A 22,407-nucleotide genomic window follows, 5' to 3' on the forward strand; every position below is an offset into this window, starting at 1 on the left:
TAACCTATTTTCACTTTAATGTATCAACGGTTTTATCACGGCATTGGTTTATAAATCGGTAATGAACTGTATTAAATAAAAAAAATGTGTATCAAAATTATATTAGAATTGACGAAAATGTCACATCAAGGTTTAAACTGGTCTTGAAGCCGCTGTTCCATATAACGAATTATATATATACTATATAAACCAGAGGGAAACTTTGTACAAAAGTCATTTGCTTGGGCACCTCTGTCCCATTCGTTAAGAAGTTGTGTTTGCATGGCTGTGTTACGGTTTGAAGGGTGGGATATGGCAGTGAATTTACAGAGTATAGAGGAATAACATCTTAGTCCTCAGGAATAGCGACGTATGAGGGGTATCATGGGCGAAACAGTATACTCTGTTATGTTCATGATACTGTTGCATAATAAAAATACAAATATATGTTTTTTTTTTATATGTATATATATTCAAAAATTATACGTGCTATAGTATATCGATTTATTTGCCCGACGAGTATGTATCAGCGGTCGTTAATCAATGCATTAGAAAACAATAGTACTATATGGAGCGGAGTTCATGAAATGATTGTACCAACGCGAGCGTGCAGTATGCACCCCGCACGTGAGTACAGCCTATCAAAACCAAAAATCCAGTAGGTCAATTGTACTATAATCTACTTTTCAATGCTTAACACAATTTAAAAAAATAACCAATAGGTCAATTATCCCGTAATCTCCTTTTAGCACAATTTTATAAAATACTATACTAGGTTCAATTTTCCATCGAGTCATATTAATAACTAGAGAACACTGTTTGTTCTAAAAAATTAAACGTCCACTATTATAAAATAAACAAATGTCAATGTATTATTAATTAGTGGTTAGTATAGAAAAATGAGATTTCAATTATAAAATATATCGTATAATACCTTATTCATCAAAAGAACCGTTTAAAATATTTAGACGACGTACTCTAAAATGATATCACTTCTATAGTTCCACTAGTGTTTTTATATTTATTTACATAATAGATTTGTAGTTATTAAGCATTACATTAAGAAATACAAAAATGGTGGTATAACAAAATTTTAAAAAATCATTTCCTTTTTTTATATATATATATTATATGATATATTTCCAGTCATTACCAATACGTGTTACATTAATATAAATAACACAAAAAACATCTACACATTTATGTTTATTTATTTATATAAATAATTAATTTAGTTTTCCCAATTTTAGCAATTGTGGTTTAATTTAGTGTTAGAGTTAACAAGGATGTAATTACACTACTGCTAATAATTATTCAAACTGTAGACCTGCACCTATAGGGCACCTAGTGCCTACAGCACCAAGCAAGGGGGGCCTAGGTCCGGCCGGGCCGCATATAAAGCCTGCAAGGCACACGGAGGGAGCAGTATTTGTTGGTAGTCCCCGTTCGACGCAACCTGAAGATATGAAGGCCGCTGTAAGTATATAGTAGGATATATCACATGTACAACGTTAACGCACTCGCCACTAGAACGAAACGATAATAAAAATCGTATATTTTCACAAACACATCTTTGGATGAAAAGCAAAAATATTTAGCTAAATTTATAAAACCATTTTATTTATCTATTATTGTTTTTTCTTCTATATTTTTAACCATAACTTTATGAAAAATTAAATAAACTAACCTAAACTACGATTTCAAACTAAATTAATAATTTTCTAGAATATTAACGACTTTACACGGGCAAATAGAATTTTCGAAAATAATATATACCTAGCCTGTGTCGCTCAATGACAATGTAACTTTCTATAAATAAAAAAAATATATTTAAAATCCATTAAGTAGTTTTTGTGTTTCTCCATTACAAACAAACAAACAATCCAATAATTCCTCTTTATAATATTAATATAGGAAACTTGCATTAAGTATACGTATTAAACGGTCGCGGTGACAACGTATCTTATCGATGGTGTTGTATTTTTTTTATGGAGGTTATAGAAATACTATATATATATATATATATATATATATATATATATATATATATATATATATATATATATATATATATATATATATATAAACTACTCTATAATGCGTTGACTGTTACTCTATGAGTGTCAAACTATCTGCTCGAAAGTTCGAAAGTGTGAGAGCAGTCGATTTAGTTGGTTTATTATAAACATTATGTGTTTAATTAAAAAGTCACCCAAAAGTTGTGGACGAGATCATTTATTTATTCCTTGTATAGAATGTGACCATTTTCAACCGACTTCATAAAGAAGAAGGTTCTTAGTTCGATTGTATTTTTTTAGGTTTGTTACCTCATAACTTCTTCAGTTATAAACCGATTTGGAAAATTCTTTTTTTATCTGAAAAGATATACTTACATATTGGCCCCATAGGAATTTTTTTGAAGTTGGTTTAATAGTTTAGTTTCTTAATCAGTTTAAATACTTTTGCCATAATTAAAATCTTGGAACACAATCTTATAATTGTAAATAAATAAGCCAAATAAATTAAACTAAATTAAAGGTAACTAAAAAAACAAATAGAAGACAGTTATGAGAGAAATTCATAGCGTTGTACAATTAAAACAACAACAATTACGTTTAAATCTTTTAATTCATTTCCAAATCAATAAAATGCTATTCCACCCTTTAGATTATTTATTTATTTATTTTATTTATTTAATACTTTATTGCACCAACATAACATGATTTGTTAAAACAATTTTCAATACGTATAGTGTAGTACAAAAAGCGGTCTTATTGCTAAGCTATCTCTTCCAGACAACCTTTGGGTAGAGAACATTGAGAAAAGAAAGAAAAACAAAGGTAGCTTACTATTATATATAAACAAATATATACAAAGATATATACATATATACGCATATATACATATTTATTATTTATTTTCGTTCACATAGTATTTATTTATTCATGTTCGTTTACATATGAAACAAAATTGTAACAATGTATTATTGTAGGCTAAGAAAAAATTGTAATTTTTTTAAACCACTTTTTAATCGCGACTTGATCGTAAGGTTAGATTGACTGGTATAGAAGTAGTATACGCCTTTTCTGTTACAAATACTGCATGTATATTTTGACATTATATATAATATTCATGAATATATACAAAGATATATACATATATGGGTGCATATATACATTTGTGTTTCTATTTTCGAAGCAGTTGTGTTTGCATGGCTATATTTCTGTTTGAAGGGTGAGATATGACAATGAAATTACAAGGTGCAGAGGCATAACACCTTAGTCCTCAGGGATGGCAACGTATGGGGAGTATCACGGGCGACATAGTATACTGATGTTATGTATATACAATATAAACCAGAGGGAGACTTTGTATAAAAGTAATTTGCTTGGGCTACTCTGTCCCTTTCGTATTTCAATCGTTAAGCAGTTGTGTTTGCATGGCTGTGTTACGGTTTGAAGGGTGGGATATGGCAGTGAATTTACTGGGTACAGAGGAATAACATCTTAGTCCTCAGGAATGGCAACGCATGGGGGGTATCAGGGGTGAAACAGTATACTCTGTTATGTCCATGGTACTGCTCATGTCTATAGGCGACGGTTACCACATTCTATCAGGTGGACCGTCAGCTTGTTTGCCATTCTAAGTTGTATAAAAAAAGATAATAATATTACGTCTATTTCTAGTTGTGCGTAGTGCTGCTGGCGACGGCCGTCGTGTACGGCGCAGAAGAGAAGAAGAACGAGAAGCGTGGCGTGCTCGGCCTCGGATACGGGCTCGGCGCGCCGCTCTCCGCGCCGCTCGCCGCGCCGCTCGCGGCTCCGCTCGTCTCCGGCGGCTACTATGGCCATGGACTCGGCCTCTACAACAACGGACTCTACGGACACGGGCTGCTGGGGCATGGACTATACGGCGGCGGAGTGTACGGCGGCGGACTGTTGGGCCACGGCGTGCCGCTCGCAGCACCCGTAGTCAGTCATAGCGCGTACTCCGCCCCCCTGCTCGGTCTAGGCCATGGTTACTTACATTGAAACCATCAGGACCGTAAGGTCTCATTGTGTTTAGTGCCAAATTAGTAAGTTTTCTATCCGCGGTTCTATTTTTTCTAAAGAATACATTTATTATAAAGTATTAACTGCTTTTCACTTATCGGTTCCCTCGATGCCCAAAAATGGTATTAAATGTTAATTACCTATTACAAATAGTTATACTTACAAGTACACGGTTGTACATTTGAAGTGTTGCAAGCGGAAACTGCTGTATTAGCTCGCGGCAGCGGAAAATTGCGAAAGGTGATCTTGTGTCGGGCCCGCCGTCCCCCCGCTGCCACCGGCTGTCAATTAGGTTCCGTCTTGTGACAGTCTTGATTAGTACTTATATAGCTCGAGTATAATTATCCAGTAATAGTAATAGATTATATTTGCCAATTAATAGTCCCAGTGAATATTGTAAAGGATTGTTTAATGCTAACCCTACACACCTAGTATATTACTATTAAGGACATTTTATAAAGCCAATGTAGATACGTGACTAATTCAATTTTTTTTTTTATTCATTCTTAAACAATATTTTATTTGTATTTGAATGTCACAGTAGGTACAATAAAATTCATACAGTAAATGAAATTATAAATTAAATTAAGCACAAAAACAAATATTACAGTCGCTTAGAGTCATCTCTTAACACAGACAACATATATATAATGTACAGGATTAATTATTAAGGATTAATTAAAGCCATGAAGGCTTATACTCATATATCTAAGTAAAGGCACATAAATATTTTAAAAAATATATAATACATAATAGCCCTGTCCTTTAGGCTATATATTATTTGTGGGTAACTTACATAATTTAATATTCAATATCATCATCATCATCATCATCAATCATCAAATGTTCTATCAGTGAATTATCCCAATCTCTTCCGAGAAAGATGCAAAAAGCAATGCTCTCGGATACTGACTGCATAGTACGACGGTTTCTCTACCTGTTAGTTCGCAATCTCTTAAGAGGGGAAATGTGAATTTTATTTAATAATATTTAGTAATAATATTAACTATATAAGATTTCCACAAAAAAAATCCTACTCTAATTATGGGAAAACAAGTTATTTTAATTTTAAAACTAATGAGCCGATTTTGATAAAATTTCTATTGGACCAATCTGTAAGTAGTTGTGTATCCTTTTAGATAAAAAAAGAATTATTCAAATCGGTTTACAACTGACGGAGCTATGAGGAACGTAAGGCAGTGTGATCCCCAAATAGAATAGGCCACCCCTCCCTTTCCCATTAATGTCGTAAGAGACATATAAGGGAGGGCGAGGGATGGCCAGTAGCATTCTTTTTAAAACATTTCTTAAGCTTAACTGCGGTTACCAACCCGCCTGCCAAGTGCGACAACTTCTGGCAAAACCCCCCAAAAAGGTGGGTTATGTTCAGCAGTGGACAGTTAAACGTTGTTACCATGATGATGATGACACGTAAGAAAACATATATATATATATACTTTATTGCACTTGTAAGTTACATATAAAATAATCTATTTATAAATGTTGTGAGCAAGGGTGGACTTATCTCTGACAGAGATCTCTTCCAGTCAACCCAGTACAGTGAGAAAGCATTTCGTTAGCGGGCAGCTGAAGTGCTACAACTATTAATACATAAACAAATATACAGTTAAATAAAATATTAAAATATATAATAAAATATTACATAAATACATACACTATAAATACATATAATACCTACCTACTTATATAATAAATGTTAAAATAAATGAATATACTACTTACATTAGAAGTTTCATTTAATGATTTTAAGATTTGACAGTTCAATTAGAAAAATACATAACGGAATTGAGAACCTCTTGTTCTTAAAGTCAGTTAAAAATCAGTGCATTTCCTGACACGAAGAACGTCAAAGGAAAAGAGTGACATAATGGGCACAGTATATTCTGTAGTTCGCGTCTATTGGTAACAGTAAGCACGTTCTATCAGGACGGCCGTCAGCTTTTTATCTTACCAAGAAATATATAAAAATGTTTCCTGTGTTATTTAAGGAGTACAGTAACTATTAGAACTATAAAGGATACATACAACAAGCCGAACGATTATGCCACAAAAATACTTTACCATATAAAGTGCGTTCACTTCGCGTGGGTGAATTTATTAGTCTATCCTAGAAATGTGCGCTACCTAAAAAGCTAGAGATATTGCAAGAATTTTCCGTAGATTTTTATCGACTGTAACTAATGTCGCAACGTTCGACTTAGGTATAAATAAATAGAACGCAAATATGTTACGCAATATTTGTTATGAAGGACTAATTGCCGATAAAATGTGTGTTAACAATTATTGAACAAAATCGAAAATATAGTAAGCACCTGCAAGCTATTTTTTTTGATGGGTGAAAATTGTCCATAACCCCCTTGCGCTAATCCCGCTGGTGTTGTAAGTGAAGGTGATAGATGAGAATGAAGAATGGACAGCAGCGTCCATCTTGAAAATCATCCAGGAATTAACCATGATAGTTTCAAGGGGGAACCGTCAACCGTGGCGACCTGGTTGGGTATATTGTTAGCAATGGGATTCTCAGTCTCCATTACTAACAATATGCCCTTTCTCCCTATCACGTGGTGTTGTAACCATCGTGAACAAGGGAATTTAATATCGTCAAGAATGGACAGCAGCGTCTGTCTTTAAACATCATCAAAACCTAACTGCGGTTGCAGTTGCAACCGATAGCGCGGGTGGGGTAACCATTCCATTATCATCCATTAAAAAAAAACCGTGGCAACTGCTAGGAAAACCCCCCAATAGGAGAAAACCGTGCCGTGGACAGTTCGGCCGTGGATGTTCAGCCGTGGACAGTTAGTTAACGGCTGATATGATGACAATGTCGTCAATGATCATTATATATCATACTTGCAGTAGTCGAATATATTCTTTCATTTCGACCATGCCCGGTCCTTGTTCTAACTAAAACAAAAAATCACAATCAAGCTGTCTTTATGCCAAGGTACTAAAAAGTCAGTCAAAAGCAACGTCATTTTAATACTGAAACTGTACGAAAGTCGTCTGTTTGGGTACGTCTGTATCGCCCAGTTTGTCGTGAAACAGCTGTATTTAAGTTTACTGGATGGGATACTAAAATGGCTGGGTTAAGCAATAGGGTTATTTACTATTATACAAAAAGAAAAGCTTTTGAGAAGACTTAAAATTTCTTCAACGTTTTTTTATTCATGTTTCTTTGAGTAAAATAGTCGATTATTCTAATATCTAATAAACAGTTTCTTAAAGAGATATTAATGACACTGATTTTACTTTGAAAAAAAAATTACTAATTGAAAACGAGACTTAAAAAAGAGATTATATTTCTCGTCGAGTATGGTAATGTCAACACAAAGGAGACAAATAATTCAAAAATTTAGTAAAAAATTACATTGTGACAACAAGCTTCTCATAGGGCTGTACATGGCGACATCTCACAATTACAAAAGCGGCATCAATTAACATAATTATAATTAATTTCAATCACACGTCGTTACTCAACATTACTATCACAGTGACTCGATTCATTCACGTATTAATGTCCTTTAAAATTTTTATTAATTTATTCTTTATTTAAAAATAAATTGATCGAGGCTTTCCCGAGAGACTACAGCATGGGGTTCTTCAAAAGGGGGGTAAAGAGGTTTCTTCAGGGTCGGCAACGCGCGCGTAATACCTCTGGTATTGCAGGCGTTCATAGGCTACGGTAACCGCTTACCATCAGGTGGGCCGTATGCTTGTTTGCCACCTCAGTGGTATAAAAAAAAAATCAAAATATAATGATACAGGCTCGACCCATATGGGGACCATTGTTAAGCAATTTTGTAATTTACTGTTTTTTAATTAAAGATTATTATTAATAATTAACAAAATAAAATACGATGTAAAGACTAATTCCTATGATAATTTAAACACCAATGAACGAGAAAATTTTCCAAATTTTGCCACACAAAGAAAATGATACCAACAAATTTTTTAACACAGTGGTATAAAAAAAAAAAATCAAAATATAATGAGGCTCGACATATGGGGACCATTGAAAATTTTGTTTTCTGTTTTTTAATTAAAGATTATTATTAATAATTAACAAAATAAAATACGATGTAAAGACTAATTCCTATGATAATTTTAACACCAATGAACGAGAAAATTTTCTTAAAATTTTTAATTTAAAATAGCAAAATTTTGCCACACAAAGAAAATGGCGACTTTAGTACCAACAAATTTAATATGAAACCGATCCTATTAATATTATCAAAGCGAAAGTTTGTAAGTATGGCCATCGGGGGGAAGGGATTGTTAGTAATGAGGAGCTTAGTTCCCATTACTAACAATATACCATATCAGGTCGACCTCCACGCGGTTCCCCCTGGAAACCATCGTGACTAATTTATCATTGAATTCCTCACGATGGACTAACTGATCTGCCTTCTCATCCTCATCATTCATCCCTCACTGGTGCCCCGCCAGTGTATACCGATAGCACAGACGGGGTTACCATTCCATTATCATCCATTACAAGTATGGCCATCAATCCTGTTGTTGTTTGTTACTCTTTCACGTGAAAATGAAAATTACTCAACAGATTTGAATGGAATTAGGAATACGGGTAGATTATATCGTAACATAGGGTACATTTTGTACTGATTTACGCAAGCAGTCACGGGATACAGCTAGTACGAGAATAAACTATTGATTTTAAAACATTATTCAGAATTGACGACGCAATCATAAGAGGATGGAAATTTTAAATGAACTGAACAAATTTAATACAAAAATAAACGATATTTTAAATTTGAAAATATTTTGTTTGTTATTCACTCTTAATATCTTAACGGCTCAACCAATTTTCGTAAAATTTTGACATAACTACATATAGTAGTTAAAACAGATAACATGAAACTATTCTATATCCCGGACAATGTTCCGGTTATGTCCGGAACTAAATGTAATTAATATAGATATATTGGTATATAGAATAACTCAAGATACACACAGAAATAAAAAGCAGTATCTAAAATAGAGTCCGTTTAAACAAACTACGTATACATTTCTAACCAACACGCAGAATGATATTTTACTGTTTCCTGCAGCTTCACCCGAAAGAATCATATAAAATATCTTTATATGTTAAACTAGCGACCCGTCCCGACTTCAGACGGGTGGACATTTTTACAATATTTAAAATAGGTATTGTCACATAACGATAATAGTTAGACATATAGTATCGTGAAGTTTTTTGTAGTTATTGATATTTTCTTCAATATTGTAGAACATACTTTTGTTCTATCACCAATAGTTTCCGCAGCGCACGCGACCAAAGATATTTTTTAGCATTTTTTACACCTTGACTTACGTTAAAGTTTTAGTAAGGATCCTTAATCTTTTTTAGCAATAAATATAGCCTATGTTACTCAAGGTGAATGTAGCTTTCTAATGGTGAAAGAATTTTTGGAATCGGCACAGTAGTTTTTGAGTTTATTCATTACAAACATACACACAAATATACAAATCTTTCCTCTTTATAATATAAGTTTAGAAGTGTAGATGTAACTGTAGACTAGGATATAACCTCCGTCTGCTCCACTATATCCGAGTCCGTATGCCGAAATTCATTTAAATCCATTCAGTGGTTATTGCGTGAGAGAGTAACAAATATCCACCCGTACATACAACTTCACATACTGTAACATATACGAATATTTAGCAGTGGGACATGTAGGTCGTAACCAAGCGCACTGCATAGTGACCGTACTAACACCTGCTCGTGTAACGCGCGACCAGCTTTCAACTGCCACACGGGACGTGGACACATGGATGTTATTTACTACATAATATTATAAGTAATATATATATTTAACCCCGCCTGCGCTATCGGTATACACTGGCGGAGCACCAGTGATAGATGACTGATGAGCAGGCCAGTTAACCCATCCTGACGAATTCAACTAGAATTAGCCATAATGGTTTCCAGGGGTAACCACGAGGTCGACCTGACAGGGTATATTTGCTAGTAATGTGGCTATATAACCCCATTACTAACAATCCCTTTCCCCCTAAATATGTATATTACACATATGAAGTACAAAAGAGGGGTAAAGAGGTTTCTTCAGGGTCGGCAACGCGCGCGTAATACCTCTGATATTGCAAGTGTTCATAGGCTACGGTAACCGCTTACCATCAGGTGGGCCGTATGCTTGTTTGTTGGCGTGAATTTACTGGGTACAGAGGAATAACACCTGAGTCCTCAGGAGTGGCAACTATGACAGAAGAGTAAGTAGTAGAGATTGATTGGGAGGTATCATGGGCGAAACAGTATACTCTGTTATGTCCATGGTACTGCTCATGTCTATAGGCAACGGTTACCACTTTTCATCAGTGGGCCGTCAGCTTGTTTACCATTCTAAGTTGTATAAAAAAAAAAAAAAAAAACCTCAGTGGTATAAAAAAAATTACTATAATTATTCCATCCTTACTAATATTACAAATATGGTAGGGAGTTTGTTTGTTTCTTACTTAGAATTTGGTATAACACGCAATATATGACAGAAGAGTAAGTAGTAGAGATTGATTGATTGAAAAAAACATAGGCTACTTCCCATTCCGGTCAGTAAACATGTGCCGGTCACGCGGACGGAGTCGCAGGTAAAAGCTAGTTAGACACATATCGTCATAGTCGTAGAATACTGACGGATCTGACGAATATTACATATATAGATCCGTCAGTATTCTACGACTATGACGATATAATGAAAAGAATGTATCAGGCATTAAGTCCGCCCTGTAGACATTTTCTAATGTGTGCATAAGTATAAATAAATAAATAAATATAAATGCAGTAACTTACACTCGTTCTCGTTCACCGGGATTAAGTTTTTTTTTTTTATACAACTTAGAATAACAAACAAGCTGACGGCCCACCTGATGGAAAGCGGTAATCGTCGCCTATAGACATGAACAGTAAGTACCATGGACATAACAGAGTATACTGTTTCGCCCATGATACCCCCCCCCCCATGCGTTGCCATTCCTGAGGACGCAGGTGTTATTCCTCTGTACCCAGTAAATTCACGCCATATCCCACCCTTCAAACCGAAACACAGCCATGCAAACACAACTGCTTCACGGTTGAAACACGAATGAGACAGAGGTACCCGAGCAAACGACTTTTGTATAAAGTCTCCCTCTGGTAAAATTGTATATTCAAATTTGGAATTGTAATAAATTAAAAGATTTGAATTAATTTTCACGGAAAAATTAATTTTATGGCCACGCTTACACAACGTTACATGTAAATGAATCAAGGAACACATAAATCAGTTGATTTAATAAATATATTATACCAAACCGGATTATTCTTAGAATACATAACTAAATATGTTAGAGTCATTAATACTCACTAATATTATATGTAAATGTGAAAGTGAGTTTGTTTGTTTGTAACTTTATAGCGGCTTGATCAATCACTATGTTTAATATATAAGTACTATATGGGATGGAGAGGTATTATAATAATAAATAAATAAATATGGGTTACTTACTCCATCGTAGTAAAGTGGCGGAGACTTTGTACAAAAGCATCGATTGCTCAATAATGATAGCTTGTGATTTAGCAGGATTTACGAGAAGGCCAAATGTGTTAGCCCACGATTGTATTGCAGATCGTATTTAAGACAGATGGCATCAGAACTTCGGACAGTGCAAAGTGTCTGTGTCCTTGATCCGAGAAATAAAAAGTTATCGTGTTTCAACCGTGAAGCAGTTGTGTTTGCATGACTGTGTTTCGGTTTGAAGAAGAAAACCATTCAATAGCAGGATAGGACTTCAATTTACTGGGTACATAGGAATAACACCTGAGTCCTCAGGAATGGCAACGCATGGGGGTATCATGGGCGAAACAGTATACTCTGTTATGTCCATGGTACTGCTCATATCTATAGGCGACGGTTACCACTTTCCATCAGGTGGGCCGTCAGCTTGTTTGCCATTCTAAGTTGTATAAAAAAAATCAATCAAAGTTGGAATTCTAAGCAAAATAAAAGACTCGAATTCATAACTCGATCTTTTCACTAACCAGTATTGAAATCTACAATTCTATAGATTAGGACTCAATATTATTAAGGTCAGAAGCTGACATTTTGTGTGGACCATTTTGCCATTTGGTCCGAGAACCTATAACTATATTATAGTCAAGTTTATTGAAGTGCCTATTAATATAAATGCATCGAACTAAAAGGTAATTGTAATAATGGATATTCTCGTAGACGTTAGATAAAACTAGAGTACTAAGAAATAAGTATATATTTATAATGTACGAACAGTCACTTAGAAAGATGCACGGGGACGCCCTAAGGGATAACATGTATAAATTGTGTATAAGTAATATTTAAATTTATAAAAAAAAAATATTAAATTACAAAATCCTAAACAAAGGAGAAGCATTACCATGCAAAGAAATAGGTATATTTATAATGTACGAACAGTCACTTAGAAAGATGGACGGGAACGTCCGAGGAGATAACATGTATAAGTTATGTATAATTAGTACTTAAATATATAAAAAAACATTACATTACGAAAATATAAAAAAAGGAGAAGCATTACAATGCAAAATGCAAAAAATAATTGCATAAAACGCTTAATGTATTTGTGATTGCAAAATGGTTTTGACGAGAAACGAGAAATACATAGTTTTCTACCTACACTACAACTTTAATTAATTAATAAACATTTAGGAGATGACACGGGGTCACTAGCAATCAATAAATCAATCGTTTATTTGTATATATATAAGTTCAGTTATAAATTTGACAGTATAGAATGTAGAATGTTTGCCATCACAACGCTTACAAATATTGTTATTACATAATGCCTCCCTAGATGGAGATATCGAAACGACTATAATGTGCGTATGTATATAAATTAATTAAATTAATGCATAATTATTCAATATATTGAATTTTTAGACATAGAATAAAGACAAATTATTAGAACTATTGAGGACAGAAGGGGAAAAATGTTGGGACACTTGATACGACACGACGAACTTATGAACATTATAATAGAAGGTAAGATAGAAGGAAGAAGGGCAAGAGGGAGAGGGAGACATAGTTACATGAGGCAGATCAAGGAAGGAGTTGGTGTCGTGTCGTATCAAGAGGTGAAGAGACTCGCTGAAAATCGTAGTGAGTGGCAAGAGCTCCACCGATAAGAGCGCAGCTCTTAAATAGATAGAGAGATTGAATTATGCAGACTTATTTTAATGTTAAAATTCTTCTTAATCAGAATCCCTGGAGTTGTAATATGTTTTAGATGTTTTATTTTGTCTGATGCTAGTATTTCCCTTGTATCTAAATAATTTTTCCTTTCATATTATTTATATGTATAATGTTATTATATACATGGTATTATATGTATATAATATTGTATTTTTTCTGTTTATTTACCCATCACGTTGCACCGTCAATTAGGTATATTTTCTGTTATTCCTGTCTTAACAGTTTCTCTTATTACAGTTGACTGCTAGATAACCCTAAATATTAAGTCCACTATTTAGACTGTCTAGGTATATTAAAGTTTAATAAATAAATAAAAATAAATATTAAAAACGCCCATAGATTTGTAGCATGCAAAGCTATATTTACAAGAAATTTCAAAGGTCCTAACACTTGCATTAAATGTATAACAATTATTAACGATGTTTCTCGGTACAATTAAATATTTTCTACTTTATAAAAAATATTTAATTGGGGGAGGGGAAGGCTAAGTTCAGCAGTGGACAGTTGACCTGATGTGACGCTAATAACAGAGAGTACTAATTTAGTAACCGAAAAGTGCCTAATGCCTAAAAGTGGACAGCAAAAATAACGAACAAGGAAGTCTTGAGAAAGATAAATGAGAAAAGAGCATTAATAAAAACAATAAAGAATAGAAGAGGCAAAATGCTTGGCTACTTTATATATGACAAAATGATTTTTAAAGAGCATACTAGAAGGAAAAATAGAGGGTAAAAGTGGAAAGGCAATACCGAGGAATAACTACATAGAACAATGTCAATACGAGGTGTCTTTTTTTATGGGTAAAAATGTAATGATAGCCCTGCTCGCGCTAACGGGATTCGCTGGCGGAGCACCAGTGAAGGGTGATAGATGAGAATGAAAACAGGCCAGTTAGCCCATCATGATGAATTCATCAGGAATTAACCATGATAGTTTCCAGGGAGAACCACGAGGAAGTCGATCTGGTTAGGTATATTGCTAGCAATAGGATTTTTAGCCTCCATTACTAACAATCTCTTTCTCCCCAATACGAGGTGTCATGTCGTATAGGGAGGTCAGAGATATGGCCTGAAACAGAGCTGCCTGGAAGAGAATGCATGAATTAGTTGCACCAACAAGAGGAAGCTCTTAAAGGAAAGGAAAAGTGTCTAATTAGGTGCTTATTAGAATACTTAGTCATTAGTAAGATAATTGTATATTCTATCAACCGTGTTTGTTTAAGAAACGTATTGTCCTTGTCAAAAGTTTTCCAATAAATAAATAAATAAATAAATAAATAAAAGTTTAGTTTGAAGACAGATACTAGATGGCGTTGTAAAGGTTTTCCTGTGTTTCGAATGACCTGCCCTTAGACAAAATGAATAAATCCTATCATTCCTACTGATTTATGGTTGTTTCATATGACACCATCGGTAGCAAATTTTTGACTCACCTAGTTGTTCAGTGTTATAATTAGCAAAGTTGCATTAATAAAAAATTATGCATTGTGACTTATCAGGCGTTTTTTGATGGATAAATACAATAATCAAATAAATTTATATGCGCCCATTTGTGTTAAAAAAGGAGAAGGTATTAAATAAAATAGTCTTAATCTTTAATTTATGTCAAAAATTACAAAAAAAAATCTTTTGTTATTTTTAATGTTTTTGTTTTTGTTATTTCTTACTTTTTCTGTCCAGCTTATCCTTTGCATTCTCCTCGACCTCATATTAATAAATTTCCTTTTGTTATAGCTATGGCACTCTTAATATGTTGTTCGATAAGAAACCGATACAAAAAAATTAAGGTGGAACCAACAAATAGGTTACAAATTATATATATATATATATATATATATATATATATATATATATATATATATATATATATATATATATATATATATATATATAATAGTGTATTAATAAGTAATTAACTTCATAAGTATGCGCTTATTTTTAACTAACATCGAAAAGAAGGAGATTCTCAATTCGATTGTACTGTTTTGTCTGTTATTTCATAACTCCGTTAGATATAAATCAATTTGAAATTTTCAATTTGATTTATAACTAACAGATAACTTTCTTTATTTAAAAGGATATACTTACAGATCGGTACCATAGAAATTTTATCAAAATCGGGTCAGTAGTTTAGTTTTTAAATCAAAATAATTGGTTTTACCACAAATGAAATAATTTTTTTGTGGAACACAATTGTATGTACGTGCATTCTAGTCTAGGGTGTAGATGCGCAGTAGAAAAGACATCAACGAGCACCGTACGCTCGCCGTACACTCCGGCGCGGCGGCGCGCTGTGTTCAAATAACTACTTCCAAGTTCAGTTCTAGTCAATATTATTGTTATATATATATATATATATATATATATATATATATATATATATATATATATATATTTCCAAAAAGGGTTGACGTTAGGCAGGTGGCCGGTCGTAAAACTAAAACCAATTTTTTTTGTAATATGGATATGGACCCCAAATAATAATTGAGATAAGGGTAGGCAGGCGGGTTAGCAACAGTAATTAATCTTTGATGATGTTTTAAAAGGGACACCGCTGCCCATCCCTCGACCTATAAGTTAAAGGAAATATGTATTACCTAGCCTGTAAACGTAATATGATATACATATCACATAATCACCATCACTACGCGATCCTCTAAGTGCCACGAGTACTATAACAAACGTATATATAACTCTAAGGAATATATTTGAATGAACAAGATAAATATTACATAATGATACTTAATGATCTTTATTGAACACTTTGATTTATATCTGAGTATGGACATAAAATATGTATTCGTTTAAAATGACCGCCATATTAATTGATACGTGTTTGTTATATTTATTATTATTATATACATGTATATTACTTATGAGCAATACGTACATATTTATATTCAAATTATAATAAAAAAAAATACTTCCAAATTCAAATCTAAAAAATCTGGATGATTTTTTTTTCTGGGATCTGAAGAATTTTTAACCATTAATTACAACAATAAAAAAAGCATGTTTTGTTTTGATTTAAAATAAAATAGACACATGTATCGAATTAACTGAGTAAATATATGCTTTTTTATGTCCCCTTTTAAAATTTGCATGTCTAATTATAACGAAATATGTGGATTTTGGCATCTATATACTTGTCATGTTTCTTGCAAATTGATATTCATTAATTCATTCCTTAATTTGAAATTTAATCATTTTTTGATACTCGATGCTCCAGCATTTCATCACATCAGTCATCCACTGTCCACTGATGGCCTTTCTTATAAAACCAGTTTTGCCAATAATTGCCACACTTGGCAGACGAATTAGCAACCCCAGTTAGACTTTGGTGATGTTTTAAGAGGGACGCTGCTGTCCATCATAACATTAAGATCCCTTAGTCGCCTCTTACGACACCCACGGGAAGTAATATGGGGTGGCCACTCAAGAACCTTTCTTTCCCATCGGTTATCGGTCCTTCGAGCTATCTGACCAGCCTATTGCCACTTCAGCTTGCTTATTCTTCGGGCTCGTATTCTATCACACAAAGAAACTCCGAGCACGACCCTCTCCATAGCTCGCTGAGTGACTTGAAATTTTTGCATACGGACAATCGTGTAGGGCCATGTCTCGGTTCTGCGAGTTATGACTGGCAACACGCGCCGGTTAATGACCTTCGCCTTCAAACATTGAGGTATTTTGTACGATATTATGGTAGGAACAATATTATTCTAATACCAAATAAGTGTAAGTAGCATTTAACATTGAGCCGCGAGTATCACACTGCGACGTGTCATAATATATTTCTTAACATTTCCAGTTTAATGTGTAATGGTACATTGTGATGATCACAAAGTACATGCGAGGGCCGGGATTACGACACTGCACCTCGTTATGAATTAATTGCTCCAAGTGGTATAAATGAGTTCGGAATTAGTTGGACACCATCACAATATCGCCGCAGCATCCAGTCGCCACACCGACACCTAATACACCATGAAATTCATCGTGAGTACCTCCTTCATCAATTTAACATGTGAAACGAACAATTTTAAAATCAATATCGATTACATTTTAAATATTAGACATTCGCGCTGCATGTTTTATAAAAGATAACACGATCATTTGGGTGGATGTGGGACAATGAGTGGGTAGAAAGAAATAATCGGCTACAGAAACGGAAACATGATAGCGCGACATCAGTCTACTGGTGACCGCGGCCGGTGTAACACGGTCGAGACGTCGAGATGACTCAGATAAATTGTCATAGTTTACCTAAATAATTGCATTAATTCCCGTCTCAATGGTTTTTTTTATAAATCTTATAGCAGTACATCAATATTAACATATTTGAATTGGAAATCTGTTGGAAACATCTAGATAGAAATAGTTAAAATTTGACATATTACTATTCAATCAGGATGTCACCTTCTGGCATGACATGTGCTTCTAGACTGCCTTCGTTTTACATGACAGCATCTGGGGTGGCCTACCAAAGAACAACTTAACATGTCTTCCAAAGCACGAATCTAACGCTTTTCATTTTAAATATCCAAGCATAAATTAGATAACTCAAATATTTAAGCTGGGATTCAATGTTGCGACCCAAGACTCCAAGTATTGACTCTTTTTCTCTCTCAACTTCATTGTCATTGGCTTATTTGAGATTATATATTTTCCAGGTAGGGAAGTGGTCCTTTAAAGGCGTATATGTTCCCTTGGGCATGGAAAACGTATAATTGAAAGCTCCGCTCCTTATTCTGGGGTGGGCACCAGACAATTCTATGGTGGGCACGGCCCACCCGACCTCCCCCTCTAAATACACCTATGCTCATTATACCATTATCATGTCATGTCATTGTAGCTTGCATAAATCTCCATTACATCTCGATCTGAGTATTAGTATAGCATTGTATTATCTCTGGTCCAAGTTACTGTTAATATCAGCTTCGTAGCTGCGGTTTACCAATATTCCCATTTTCTCTGGCAGTTACCAATGAAGAGTCGTCTGATTACATCCGTCTTCACTCTCCGTCAGCCATGCCCGGCTCATTGCCATCTAACCATACTACTGTATCTTCTGGCAATATCGGTTACATTAATGAGCATGGGTATACCCTCATTTCACACTTTACTGGCTTGACGCCAGGTGTCTCCTCAAGAAGATAGTAAGGGTTGTTCTTTTCATTAGAGTTATGTCTCTTTGAGGCAGTCTATTGTCTATCTTTTTCTTCGTATCCTCATGGCTGAAGGACGTGATCATTACGTACATGATATCTTTTCCAAGCCGCACGATTTTCTGCTTTTGTCCACTTATAAAAGTGTAAGTCATTACCAGTAGAAAGCGTTTATTATAAAGACCTTTTCAATTTATCATATTTTTGACCTGAACTTGTCCTCTGTTCTGGAAGCTGCTCTAATTATTTATTTATTTATTTATTTATTTATTTATTACATCCACTGGGTGAGCCTAACAGTCTCCCAATACGCCCACCCAGGAAAGCATGAATACAACAACATATAAAAAAAGGAATATTACATATATACAACAAGAATAATATAAAAAGACTTAAACAAAAACGTCTGAACACAAATACTCTGTGGTCACCCGACGAAACTCCAGCAAGTTGGAAGCAAATACATCCAATTGCGGATACTGGCTCAAAACATCATTGAGTAGTTTCAATGCAAGAGATAGGGGAGCCTGCTTAGCGAACTGTTCTTCGTAATGGAACATCGAATAAGTGCCGTCGACGTGTTCGCACGTAGTTACTGGGCTTATATCCACCTTAAGTTCTAAATTCTATAAATCTGTACTAAATCTGAGTTTTAATACAGGTACTCGCTATATCAGAGAAGGACTTAACGAACGTTTAAAAAGTTGTCTACTTGGGTACCTCTGTCCCACTCATACTAGTACTTCCGCCGTGCGTGTGTTTTTGCGAGTTTCAAATTGAGTACAAATTTTATGTATATTATGAAATATTTATATTAATAATATATTGATTTGTGTTCTATTACTTTGCTATAAATAAATAAATATGGCAATGACATTAAAGGTACTGAAGCATAACACCATAGTCTTTAGGACTGGTAACACTTGAATGATACCATAAACGTCACGGAGTATAACCTGACGTCCATGGTATATTCACACAATGACCACTTTCCATTAGTTTGCTTACTATTCTAAGTTGCATAAAAAACATAAGTGAGGGCCATCCACTTGGTCTTTCTAAGATTATTTTTTATGTCAACATATAGTAAACCATAATCTCACCTACATCTTAACTCGTTTCTAAAAATAGTACAATGTCATACAGCAAAGCGTAAATTCCGACATCGTAAAAAAAAATTTACTGTCCAATATAACAGTTAATAATTAACGATAGTCCTTTACATTTTTTTTTTTTTTTTTCTTATCGCCTTTCTCCTTTACTCACTCTTGTTGTATATTTGCTATATCTATATATATATATATATATATATATATATATATATATATATATATATATATATATATATATATATATATATATATATATATATATATTTCTTTATATGTATATATATTAGCATAATATAGTGTGCTGCAAAGATTACCCAAAGACTGTCTAGATAAGATTTCCGAACCGATACGACAACATAACCTTCAAGAAAAGAGCATATTCCTTTTTAAAAGGCCGGCAGCACACCTGCAATGCCGCTGGTGTTGTGGGTAACCATGGGCGGCGGTAGTCACTTACCATCAGGTGAGCCGCATGCTCGTTTGCCCCCTGTGTTGTAAAAAAAAATAGTCACCTTTTTCAGACTTCATAAAGAAGACAATTTTCAATTCGGTTATAATTTTGAAATTTGTTACTCGATTACTCCATCAGTTCTGAATTGATTTCAAAAATTCTTCTTTCATCTGAAAGGACAGATTAAGTCAATAAAAGTTTCATCAAAATCAGTTTAGTTAATTAGTTTTTTAAATCAAAATAACAGATTTTGCCACACAATTTAAGTTGTTCGCTTTAATTGATTGATTGACTTCTGTACTGGTGATTAAATAAATAACTAAAAATAAATTCCACATATATATAATATTTACAGATAAAGTTGACATTGTTTATTGTAAAATATATTTATTATTATTGTTATTGGCTGGTTGTAATATTCAATTTATTGTAATGCTTTTTGTATGACTATCCCTTATTTCACACACAATGTACATTGTTTTTTGAATAAAAGACTAACGAATAATTATTGTTTTTACAGACCATTTATTAATGGTGGCATAACTGCTTATTTTTGTAACCAGTACAATAAAGTACATAAATAAATAATTAAAATAAATACGAGACTCTAGTCACCAGCCATCAAAACATGAGCATGTTAAGAAATATATTTGATATTAACTTCTCGATCAGGTATCATTGAATGAGTACATTACTAATGTCTATATTAAACTCCATGTTTACGAGTATAGTCGAGCTGTGCAGCTTGTAGCTCCTCGCTTATTATATTATACGATAAAGTGTTTACCGATATTCTCAAATTAAACTGCATATATTGGAATGGTAATGTAATAAAACAAGTATTTATTGCAATTAGATGACACCGTTTTAAATTGTAAATGTTATGGAACTTTTAATGCAGTCTTATATACTTACATATATATGAGTAAAACTTATCAATTCTCATATCATCATGTCAGCCTCTAACTGTCCACTGCTGAACATAAACCTCCCCCTCAGGGGAATTTGCCAGTAGTTGCCCCGCTTGACAGGCGGATTGGCAACCACAGTTAAGTTTTTAGAGGAACGCTGCTACCCATTCCTCGCCCTTCTTTAGTCGCCTCTTACAACACCCACGGGAAAGGAAGTAGTGGCCTATTTTACACCAGGACCATACGATAACAATTTTCATATAAATATGATTAAAGTATATTTTTAAGAAATCTTACTAATAACCCTTGTTAAAAATATCAGCTTCTCTCTACTATTTTATTGTTTGGTTTATAAATAAAAAAATATAAATAATCTAGCTTGCGTTGTTACTATTTGCAGATTGTGATACTCGCCGTGGTGGCGTCCGCGTGCGCATCCGAAGAACAGATCCGCGACAAGCGCGGTGTGTTCAGCCAGCCCGTGGCCCATGCAGTCCACGCCGCTCCCGCGTTTAGCACCCACGCAGTCCACGCTGCTCCCGCGTTTAGTGCCCACGCAGTCCACGCCGCCCCCGCATTTAGCGCCCACGCAGTCCACGCCGCCCCCGCGTTTACCGCCCATGCAGTCCACGCCGCCCCCGCGTTTACCGCCCATGCAGTCCACGCCGCCCCCGCGTTTACCGCCCATGCAGTCCACGCCGCCCCCGCGTTTGGCACCCACGCAGTCCACGCTGCTCCCGTGTATAGCGCCCACGCAGTCCACGCCGCCCCCGTGTTCAACTCCGTGCACGCAGTTCCCTCGTTCAGTTCCCATGCCCACGCCGCGCCTGTTCAACACTTTCCCGTGGCATCCTACAGCTCTCACTCCACGCCTTTCTTTTCCGCGCACTCGGCTCCCGTGGTGACCACTAGCCACCACCACCACGTGCCCGTGGTGAGCTCGCATGTGCACGCGGCTCCCGTGGTGCCCGCCGCCTCCTATTTTAAGGCTACACCCGTACACGCTAAGTACGTATCCGCTCCTAAATACGCCGCTGCTTGGTAATACGTGATTTTTGTTATTTTTGTACCAAATAAAGTTATCGTTTAAAAAACCGTCCAATTTTATTGTTTTATTTAACAATGTTGATGGTAATCTTTTAATTTATAATTCAACATTGTGTTTATGTTCAAATAGTTCTAAATTCGAATGGTTAAAAGGTCATAATTATTATGTATGGACGCCGTGGCACAGATCCCACGGCGTTTGTTTCCATAACAAAACTTTGAAAGCCATAAATTGTAGTCCAATGTCATCAATAGATATTATAATATGAATTTAAGAAAATATATTAACATAAAATCAATAAATTACATAAAATCAAATATATCTTTAGTGCATTCTTTTTGGACCTAACTATGAGTATATCATTATCTGTAATTCTGATTATGCGAAGTCGTGAGTACACAAAATTTTA

At 34.6% G+C, this 22,407-nt stretch overlaps 2 protein-coding genes across 2 annotated transcripts; both read left to right on the forward strand.

Moving 5' to 3' along the window:
* The first annotated feature begins 1,303 nt into the window (after window positions 1-1,303).
* On the forward strand, window positions 1,304-4,110 carry LOC113513421 (larval cuticle protein F1-like). The gene is made up of 2 exons (XM_031910695.2): window positions 1,304-1,455; window positions 3,666-4,110. The coding sequence occupies exons 1-2, from the start codon at window positions 1,444-1,446 to the stop codon at window positions 4,008-4,010; spliced, it is 357 nt and encodes a 118-aa protein (XP_031766555.1). The 5' UTR covers window positions 1,304-1,443; the 3' UTR covers window positions 4,011-4,110.
* A 13,099-nt stretch (window positions 4,111-17,209) lies between these two features.
* On the forward strand, window positions 17,210-22,077 carry LOC128200554 (pupal cuticle protein G1A-like). Its single transcript, XM_052894354.1, has 2 exons — window positions 17,210-17,307; window positions 21,351-22,077. Exons 1-2 carry the CDS (start codon window positions 17,296-17,298, stop codon window positions 21,993-21,995), a joined length of 657 nt encoding a protein of 218 aa, XP_052750314.1. The 5' UTR covers window positions 17,210-17,295; the 3' UTR covers window positions 21,996-22,077.
* Window positions 22,078-22,407: the final 330 nt, after the last annotated feature.

The sequence above is a fragment of the Galleria mellonella genome, unplaced genomic scaffold (assembly GCF_026898425.1).
Source record: "Galleria mellonella isolate WM207_F2 unplaced genomic scaffold, CSIRO_AGI_GalMel_v1 utg21, whole genome shotgun sequence".
NCBI lineage: Eukaryota > Metazoa > Arthropoda > Insecta > Lepidoptera > Pyralidae > Galleria > Galleria mellonella.